The 9,729-nt window shown below is 44.1% G+C and overlaps 3 protein-coding genes across 4 annotated transcripts; 1 reads left to right on the forward strand and 2 right to left on the reverse strand.

Annotated features, from left to right (window-relative positions):
- The first annotated feature begins 2,067 nt into the window (after positions 1 to 2,067).
- On the forward strand, positions 2,068 to 2,758 carry LOC141813451 (uncharacterized). Its single transcript, XM_074701418.1, has one exon. It carries the CDS (start codon positions 2,096 to 2,098, stop codon positions 2,678 to 2,680), a length of 585 nt encoding a protein of 194 aa, XP_074557519.1. The 5' UTR covers positions 2,068 to 2,095; the 3' UTR covers positions 2,681 to 2,758.
- A 905-nt stretch (positions 2,759 to 3,663) lies between these two features.
- Positions 3,664 to 5,858, reverse strand: LOC141813972 (protein XRI1-like). 2 transcript variants are annotated; one of them, XM_074701977.1, is made up of 9 exons: positions 5,746 to 5,858; positions 5,280 to 5,335; positions 5,082 to 5,210; positions 4,871 to 5,001; positions 4,727 to 4,796; positions 4,551 to 4,653; positions 4,420 to 4,460; positions 4,246 to 4,326; positions 3,664 to 4,155 (listed from the first exon to the last, which is right to left on the reverse strand). In XM_074701977.1, exons 1-9 carry the CDS (start codon positions 5,778 to 5,780, stop codon positions 3,875 to 3,877), a joined length of 927 nt encoding a protein of 308 aa, XP_074558078.1. In that variant the 5' UTR covers positions 5,781 to 5,858; the 3' UTR covers positions 3,664 to 3,874. The 2 variants fall into 2 exon arrangements, with proteins under 2 accessions (XP_074558078.1, XP_074558077.1); XM_074701976.1 differs by having other exon boundaries at positions 5,280 to 5,341.
- Positions 5,859 to 6,687: 829 nt separating this feature from the next.
- Positions 6,688 to 9,729, reverse strand: LOC141813570 (uncharacterized). Its single transcript, XM_074701528.1, has 8 exons — positions 9,646 to 9,729; positions 9,211 to 9,349; positions 8,865 to 9,128; positions 7,713 to 8,775; positions 7,404 to 7,639; positions 7,251 to 7,324; positions 6,827 to 6,947; positions 6,688 to 6,720 (listed from the first exon to the last, which is right to left on the reverse strand). The coding sequence occupies exons 1-8, from the start codon at positions 9,690 to 9,692 to the stop codon at positions 6,688 to 6,690; spliced, it is 1,977 nt and encodes a 658-aa protein (XP_074557629.1). The 5' UTR covers positions 9,693 to 9,729.

Here is a 9,729-nt window from a genome sequence, read left to right on the forward strand (position 1 = left end):
GTTCGCTTCCTTTACCTTTAATGGGTCTCCGCTCTTTAGCAGCCCTATCATTGCATCATGGGTCTCGGTCTCCTTCATCGGTTCCCAGCAGTCGTGATCCCCGGGCAAGTGAGGAATGGTAATGGCGCGTATGCCCCGAGCTAGGACTCCGAGTTTCGAAGAGAGACCTGCCCAAGTATATTAAAGTCGTCCGAACACCCAATGCACCTTCGCACCGAGGTCAGCCCCGCATCAAGTCTCTCAGTCGAGAGCAAGAAGCAGTTGGCAGCAGCAGAAGAGGTGCGAAGCCTGACCCTGTGGACGCGGTGCAACTATAGTATAGGTTGAGCGCCACACCCAAGTCCAGACGCAAGAACTTTATATAGAACTGAGCAAGAACTGAGCCCACATTCTTTCACTTTTGGAGCGAGACGTAGACGATTTGATTAGGGCAACGTGACGCAGAGGACGAGTAGAGTAGAAAGGCTCCATTGATTGCCACGCCCACGAAGCAGAGAATCAGATATCCGATTAGAGGAACGAGTGTTCCTTATAGCTGTTCCTGCTGGCGCTCTTATATTATACCCACCCCTCCTACTGGTCTGAGGGCTTAGTAGGGGGTCTGGTCTCTACGTCGTCTCACTCGCTTCATGGAGGAGAGTTGACTTGGTTCACGAGCTTCATTCCTACCGCGTAGTGGGGTCAGAGTTGCTGCTCATAATTCAGTCTTGAAACTCCACTTTCAGTCTTGATTCTTTCATTTCAGTCTTGATTGGCTAGGGCGGAGGGTGGGTTTAGTCTCGCTGTTCCACTCCCATCTCGAGATCTTTTTATCGACCCTTGACTTTCTTTATGCACAAGCTTCGTAGTGCACCTTTACACCTTTACTTAGCTGAGCTTGTTCCTTTCATTAACTTGACTTGACTAAGGAAGGAGCTATGCGACGTGGCGGACTGAAAGCACGAGAGGGAGCGGGACAGAAAGACGAGTCGAACTGAGGGAAGTTGAAGCATAGGCCCTCACTGGAGGGAGCGCGGGACAGAAAGAGGAGTCGAACTAAGGGAAGTTGAAGCATAGGCCCTCACTGGAGGGAGCGGGACAGAAAGAGGAGTCGAACTAAGGGAAAGCATAGGCCTGGCATCGGAAGGCTTGGAACAACCTTGAAGTATGGGTATAGCTAGACTCGGCTCTGGAGGCTATGCTACTCCCTGCTATGCTTATTCCGGGCAGATAGGTCCGATCCGTCAGAGGTCTTCTGCTACTTTGAAGCTCTGCACTCGAGTGGCGGGTTAGAGTGATGGTTCAGGAAAGTCTCCAACTCGGAGGTTAACTTCCCAGACGTGTCCGGCTACTTAACCTTCTTTTCTTACCCCTTTTGCAGAAGAAGATCCAGCTAGGCATCGAGTCTTCGGTTCAGTAATGGAAGCCGCCTTCCTATTCATTCTTTTGATTCCGAGGACATAATAGGTGCCACTAGCCTAGGTCCATTCCAGTCGATAGGTACCACTAGCCTAGGTCCATTCCAGTCAAAGAAAGTAGCAGAAGGACTTCTCACTTGAGCACTTGAGTAGGAACGAATGCAGCGATAAGTTTGCTCCTCCACTCTCCCTCTGTCCTTTATAGGCATTCCATCCTAGACTAAGAAGCGTATTGCTCCTCCACTCTCCCTCTGCCCTTTGTAGGCATTCCATCCTAGACTAAGAAGCGTAAACAATCGAGAGAGCAATTGCAACCATTGTCGAGACGGCAAACCATAGGGGAAGATAGAGATAGCTGAAGGAAGAGAACGAATAGGAAATTTAATAAGCTTGCATTCATATTTCATTCATTGGCGTGGCTCGGAGTGGGCTCGGTTAAGATGGAAATTCATAAGTTCATTTCCGAAGTTCAGGAGCGAAGTTCATCGATTCAATTTATCAACCGCAAAGAAGAGAAGTGTTCAATAAAGAAGTGATCCTCCTGCGGTAATTAAATGGTCATGAAGTCGATCATGTGGGACCATTAAAGTGACAGATTTTATTTTATTTTTTTTGTGCAGAAGATGGTATGTAACGTGGAAACCCTAATTCGAGATCAGTATATATTGGTTCACCTTTAACTCTCATCTGCTCCGCCGATGGCTTCGCCGTCGCACCCCGACATCGAGCGAGTCCTCTGGACGGAGGCCGAGATCCTCGGCCGCGTCGCGGAGCTTGCTTCCCAGATCTCGCTCGACTTCAAGGGCGCGTCGCCTCCGCCGCCATCGCCGCCTCTCGTCGTCGTGGGCGTCGCCACCGGCGCGTTCCTGTTCCTGGCCGACATCGTCAGGCGCATCTCCCTGCCGCTCCGCGTCGACTTCGTGCGGGTGGAGTCGTACGGGTCGGGCACGGAGTCCAACGGCGCGCCGAGGATTTCGAGCGACCTCAAGCTCGACGTGGAAGGGAGCCGCGTGCTGGTGGTGGAGGACATCGTCGACACGGGGCACACCCTCTCCGCCCTCATCGCGCATTTGCGTTCGAAAGGTGCGGTCTCTGTCTCGGTCTGTACTTTTCTCGATAAGCCTGCGAGAAGGGAAGTCCGCCTCGAGCTCGTCGGGGAGGGCAAGTTCTATAGAGGATTCGAGTGCCCTGATTGCTTCGTGGTGGGCTACGGCATGGATTATAATGAGCTCTACAGGAACCTGCCTTACGTTGGAGTTCTGAAACCCGAGTTATACACATAAGAGCAGCATATGTGCCTCCAGCTTGACCTTGTTATTGTTATTAATCTTTTTGAAGAATAAGATTTGAATTTTAGTTTATGTTTGTTCCCATTTATATCTATATATATATATATATATATAGAGAGAGAGAGAGAGAGAGAGAGAGAGAGAGAGAGAGTTTCTATGCTGCGCGATGGGGATTTACGTGACCCGTGCGCGACAGCCCCGACCCCCAGCCACTCCCGCCGTCGTCGCCACGCCGTTCGGCCACTGGAGACCGCCGGACCGATCCCGATCGATGGCCCACTCATCGGCGCACCAACCGGCATCGGCGTCGGATTCCGACCGGATTGTGGCTAGAATCCGTTAGAATCCAGCCGAATTCGATCGAAAATCGTCGAATCCGGCGCACAACCACTGGCGGCCGAATCGCGATCGGTTTCCAGCCAAATCGCGGTCGGAGACCGGCCGAGGAAGGAAGTCGGCCGTCGGCGGTCCTTCCTCGGCCGGTCTCCGACCGTGATTTGATTGGAAAACCGGCCGCCAGTGGCTGTGTGCCGGATTCAGTGATTTTCGGCCGAATTCGATCGAATTTCGGCCACAATCCGATCGGAATCTGACGTCGACCGATGCACCGGCGAGCGACGCATCGATCGCGGCCGGGTGGTCGGATGGCGAGGCGAGGGCGGACAACAGCGGCGGGGGTCAGGGCGCGAGTATTGTGCATTCTCAGATTTGGATGGTGAGATCTCGTGGGCGATCGCTTGATCAACGACGGATTCGGCGTTGCGCACGGGCACGAATGGGGTTGTCGCGCAGCAGAGCAAAATCCTAGATAAATTTAAATTTGATTCAATAATATTTTTGAATTTGAAATCAAATTTGAACTCGATTGGTTAACTTAACCAAATGAACTCAAATATTTTTTTTAAAATCGAAATTCGAATAGCATACTAGTGACCTGACTTGTTTATGTCCTAGAAATGAACCATTAACACAGCAAAAGAGAAGAGTAGGGCCAGCACTAATTATCAACTGAAGGAGTGAAGCATAAGCCCCCAAAGACAACAAGTCCAGTAACTCCTTCCAGGTGACAAATGCAGCACCTAGATGAGACTTAGAGGAGCAAAATTTTCTACAAAGCCTGGCCGGAGCTTACGCTGCAATCCAACATCGATCGAAACGGAAGTCAGATCCATGACATACCCAGAACTACTACCCTTTGGTCCTCATGATTGTGATACTACCTTGCCCGCCTTCAGTGCAGATTTTTGTTTTCACAACCACCGGTTTCCCGGAAAAAGCCGACGTCGGGTACAGATCAAAAGGATCGTTGTTCTTCGTGTGCTTCGACTTTGAGGGTGGCGGAGCGTGAATTCGCCTATTTATGTCGCTCAAAGTCAGATCCCCATGAACTCCACAAGGCTTGATAAGAGCAAAGGGATAAGCAACTGAAGTGGTCAGCTTTCGCGGACTTCTGATACAAGACTTCTTTCCTGAAATATGAGAAGACAATGAGAAAATTCTAATACCAATAGTGAACTGATCAGCATAGAAGGATAATAATGGAGAGTTGGATCAATCACCATGTGTGCCCTTAAAAACTTCCAGATTAACTGGAGCAGGAGTAGGATCAGGATCCATTGCAGGCAAATCTTGATAATACTCTATAGACAGATGAAAAGCTATGAGTCCATAGATTAAACCTTAATTGACACACAAGTTCATGTCTATAGATCTTGTAATTGCCATAAACAGACCAGAAATATCAGCTTGTTGATTGAAGGCCACAACAGTGTTCCTGCAAGAAGCCATGTTATGATTTTAAGATGAGCATTTTATAAGAGAGAGAGAGAGAGAGATCAAAAGCATAAAATTCCAAACTCCACACATCTCATCAGGGCTGCACTTAATCTCACTGTCATTCAAGCAATCTACTAGCCACCCATCTGATGGTTGATCCAGACCTTCAAAGTTCAACCCAGAACTATCTTCTGAAGAAGGCAATAAGTTCAGAATCAACCTCTAGGTTACTAAATCATTTCATAATGATAAAGGAAGACAAACCAGAGAAGGCTGAAGTCCACTGGGCTGTATGCTCTAAACTTTCTGCAACCTCATCTTCCATTACTGACACCTACAAGTCCATAAGATTCAGTCATGATGAATTGAATCCACAAACAAAAATCTGTGACTCAAAAATCATCTGACCTTCGCTTTCAGTAATGCCGAGGCCATTTGTTCACTTGGAGATTCACCAGCATCAGAAGTGAACTGCAGCATGCGCCTTCTTTTGGGTTGCATGGAGTCTCTACTGCCCTCCAACGTCTTGGTAGCATCGCCTGAATACAAATTTCCCATTGGATTGAAAGTTCAACACCAAAGCAACAAATCAAGAAGCAACATGGAGAAGGTTTCGTACCACCAACAAGATCGGAGAGTGATGAATGTCCGAAATCTGCGCAATCTTTGATCGGGGTGTGCTCATTCAGCATGTACAACAAATCATCTTCGCTTTGACTTAATTTGTCCCAGAACAAGTGAGACAACTCTGGAATCCATTGATCATGAGACGAAGCCAAACAGGTGTTTTATTTCAAAAATTAAATAAGGAACAAACCGTTGCTAGTGTCGATCTGCAGACCGTACTCGTCTCCTTGCCACTCCCACATCGAACTGCAACTACAGGATGAAGTTCATGAAGACTTTAAGGGAAGGAAATCAATATTATCAATGGGAATATTTACGGTGAATTCAGTAGATCAAACAGAAGAACCGCTAAGTCCACAGCAACCAGACGTCAGAAAGAAGAGATTAAACAAAATCAACTACACGACAAATGGAAATAGATTAACCAGTAACAAGAAGGTAAGAACTTGCAGAATGATCGAGCCCAAGGTAAAAGAAAAAAAAATTGGGGGAACTAAGAAACATGAACAGATCTGAACTAAGAAATCGCCAATGCTACAGATCGGGTATCGCAACACCATCCTTGTGCACTCGGAGTAACATCAACGGTACACCAACAAATTAATCGAAAAAAAAAAACAAACAGTTTAACCAAAGCACAGATTGAAGAAACCTACTTGTTATTGGTGCCATTGTCATCGTCGAACTCCATCTTCTTCAGATTTCAGGCATTTACGCCCGAAAACAACTCGAATCCGATCGTGAATCACTGCACTGTCTCTGCGATGGCGATGGATTCGACTGAACAAGAGAAATGCATTCAAAATGGAAGGAAAAAAATAAGTAGAACCAGTTTATCTTTAGGATCAATTATGGGCATCCTCTTCGCTTAATTAACAATTATGCCACTCTCTCAAACTCAACGAGGTATAAAGGTCGATGGCAATGTAGTAAATAATTATTAATCGAAGGGCATTGAGATGGCGGTCGTTAGCGGATCCGGATGAGAGAAGTCGCTCCGTCGGGAGTTGCGTTCGTTGCGGTGAGCTGGCCGTGTCGATTCGATATCGGATCCGGGTTGTCCCAGAGGAACCGATTCGATAAGTGAGCCGTTATGGGAGGAGTGGGTCGAGTGGCATAATCGATGAGTTTAAGAATACTCAAGCCAAGTTACCCGCATTACCGACCCAGAGATTGGATTGTGGGGCCTCTCGACAAGAGCCCACTAACGTAGCAGGTCGACGATTGAGGGTACTGAGATTGTGGGACAAGTGGCAGTAGTCTGGTTTCGGAACGTGCCGCTTTTGACTGTGACGGCGTGGCAACCCACGTGGGTAAGTAAAAAAAAAAATATATATATATATATATATATATATATATTTATTTATTTTTTAAAAAAAAACTCAGCCAAACAGAGGAACAATATCACCTAAGTAGGTTATTTACAGTTCGATTAAAAAAACAATAAATAAATAAATTTTACAGTTTCCTTTCTGCAAGGTGAAATCAGTTACAAATAAGCAGTTAAACATTCACAGTTTATAAACACATTCTGAACATTAGAAAGAGTACAGTACATGCTCTGATAGAGTCGACTAACTTGAAAATCAAGGATCTCTCTACTTGCAGTAATCGCATTCATGAAAAGGTTCCTGAGATAAACAAGAACAGTCATTAACTCAGGCAAAGTTGCACAGTTTGATAAAGAAAGTACAACAAACTCAGCAATCAAGTTTTGCAGTGACATGATAAGTTTACCTTGTTCCTATGCTTTGGTTCATGTGCTTCGCGGCGACGATGACACAGACGATGACGATGCCAGGTTAAGCTGACTGAATGAGCCAAGTGCTGGGGGAGTGCACATATGTGGTTGTATAAGCTGCATGGAACCAGTTAATGTATGTTTAGGATAGTTCAGGGTTCATACATTCAGATGAATTCTCTAAATATCAACTCTTGTTGGACATTAGCTTTTGCTGCTCATTTTATCAGGAGGATAGTGGAGATTATTGGACATTCTAAAGGAAATCAATCTTTGTATGTGTGTGTAGTTTGAGGTAGTGAAATCTAGCAAATGGAGCTAGAGGTCTCCAACCTTGTGATCCTCCCAACAAAATCAACATTTGTAACTCTATTGTGGACTTGGCTTTTCTATAATAGCAAGATGATAATTTGTTTGTACCTCAAGCGATGACGATTGCACGAAATGAAAAAAGCAGCGAAACCATTTATGATGCTCCGAATTGCTCGAAAAACCTGATAAGAAACTTTGTCATCAATTGGAATGAAGTCCTTAACTAGATGAGTAGAACAGTGTAAACAATAGTCTGCAGACCTGAGAGAAGAGATCATTCCAAAGGTCTTTCAATGCTGAACTATCAAATGAACTTTGTTCTGTCTCTGATAGAAATGAAAACTCGAAAGTACTGCTGATGGTCTCCCAAATATCTTTGAGTAAATAATACATTTTTGTTACTAAAGATAGGACGCAAGTTGCAAAAGTAACAGCACAACGAACAGGAAAAAGAAATATTTCCCAGATGCAACCAAAGATTGGAAGAAGCAAAGTTGCTGCATTGCAAAAGAAAGAAAGATTAATACCAAGATTTTAATAGTAGAAACAAAAACTGTGTCAGAAAGGTACCAATTGTGTGGAGATAAATATATACAAGCTCAAATGGTCGCAAGAAAACCTCAGCAAAGACAGTGGCCATGGTGCAGATCAAGCTCACCACGGACCATACTGTTGAATAAAAGAACTCACTGATCTCGACAAAGATATTCAATAATGGAGAGATGAACTCTATGACTTCTCCAAGAGGACAAAGTAATGGTTTTGATATCACAGCTACTAATGCTTTGGTTGTACGAGCCATAAGAAGCAGCCAATTCAAGCTCCTTTGAATGTTTTGGAGGAAAAACATTGTTCCAAGGTACCTTATCCTAGTAACCATATCCCATGTTTCTATCCAATCGAAGAATGGGCCACAAAGGCGAGCTGCTGTGGCCTTAAGAAGAGGAACATTTTTGTACAAATCATAGAATCCAACAAGGACTGTAACTAGGGATATCAGTATATGAACTGTTCTCACCAGAAGCCGCATCCATGGCCGATAAATGTAACAGAACAGAGGGTAAGACTGGAAAAATATAACCCAGGAAGGAAGACCAGACTCAAGCAAAGTTAGAAGCCTGATATCAGACATGATGATTTGATTCAACTTGAATGGTAATAAACTGTCATTGAACCGAAAAAGTATTAACGTGTCGGAATAGTGAGCAGGTGAGATAGAAGCATCATCCTCTTTGCCCATTCTCACCAGTGGCTTCTTTTCGTCAGAATTCTCCTTATTACATAGTTCTCCATTACTCAAATCTCCTACTGCAAAGGGAACCTCTTGTACATCTGAGAAATTGTCTTCAAATGGAACATCTAGAGAAGATACTTCCTGATTAGTGGGAGATTGGCAGCTAGAACTTTGCTGATCAAAATCAGACAACTTCTTTAGAAAGTCCTTTAGTGGCTGAGTTTCTGATATGCACTCAGAGAACTGGAAATCAGACAACTTCTTTAGAAAGTCCTTTAGTGGCTGCGTTTCTGATATGCACTCAGAGAACCACAAAGTTATACAACTTGAGGCGTGCTCAGGATCAAAAAATTCCCACTTCTTCATGGTTCTGACTTCTAGAGCTAAATATGTGTCAGTCTGAAAACAAAATGTTAATCCACTGAACATACAAGAATGTCCAATTAAAAAGCAAGGAAAAGAGATGGCAGATATTCGATGGGTAGTACCTGAAGTTCATTTAGGTAATTAATACCATGAACATCTTTCCATGCCACTTCAAATACTATAAACCCATGCAGAGATTGATTCAAGCTCATGACTGCATGAAGGTACTTCTCTTGCAATTTAGATGAATCCACTAAACGGAGCCATCTTTTTCCCTTCTTTAGTTTACCAAAGTAAGATTCATAATCATCATTTCTATCATCCTTGAATCCTGAATCTAGAATTTTTTGCGCAGCTCTGGTGTTCATAAATGGAGACATCCTATACTGAATGTTAAGTAGCAAAACACGCAAGATAAGTCATGAAAAGGGGAGGAATGGTCACAAATAAATGAAAAACTAATCAGACCTTGGTGACCATTAATTGCCATATCCTTGTTGACTTGGATTGCTTGTTCACCGACCAAGGTCGGTTATCTACCATAACAAAGAGCCTTTTTCTTGAAGCAACATATAGAAATGCCTGAGAAACATAGGATTGTATGTCCCTGAAGAAAAAGTTACACATTAGTGCTTTATTTATGCACACAATCCACCAAGATGGAGTGAATACTTATCATGAAGATTTAGGAAGAACTTCATGGGATTTATCATGCACTTGAAAGAACAGCAGTCCAAGGAAGGATTACCTTTTCTTCATATACTTCACTCATTATTTTTAGATATTATCTTTTCAGTCTTAATTTCTTGGTTCTATCCAGAAAATTTTTGCAAGGTATCTCCTATAAAGAAATAATTACAAAAACAAAAGAACTCAAAGAATAAATAGAAGAAGTGAGCTTACCCAATCTGTAATCCAGTCAAGGGATAGACATCAGGAGGAGTCTCCATTCACTTTCCAACAGCATGAAGCTCCGCACCATGAAAG

Source organism: Curcuma longa, chromosome 20 (assembly GCF_044706935.1).
Source record: "Curcuma longa cultivar G26 ecotype Majalengka, Jawa Barat chromosome 20, ITB_CL_G26_1.1, whole genome shotgun sequence".
NCBI classification, from domain to species: Eukaryota; Viridiplantae; Streptophyta; class Magnoliopsida; order Zingiberales; family Zingiberaceae; genus Curcuma; species Curcuma longa.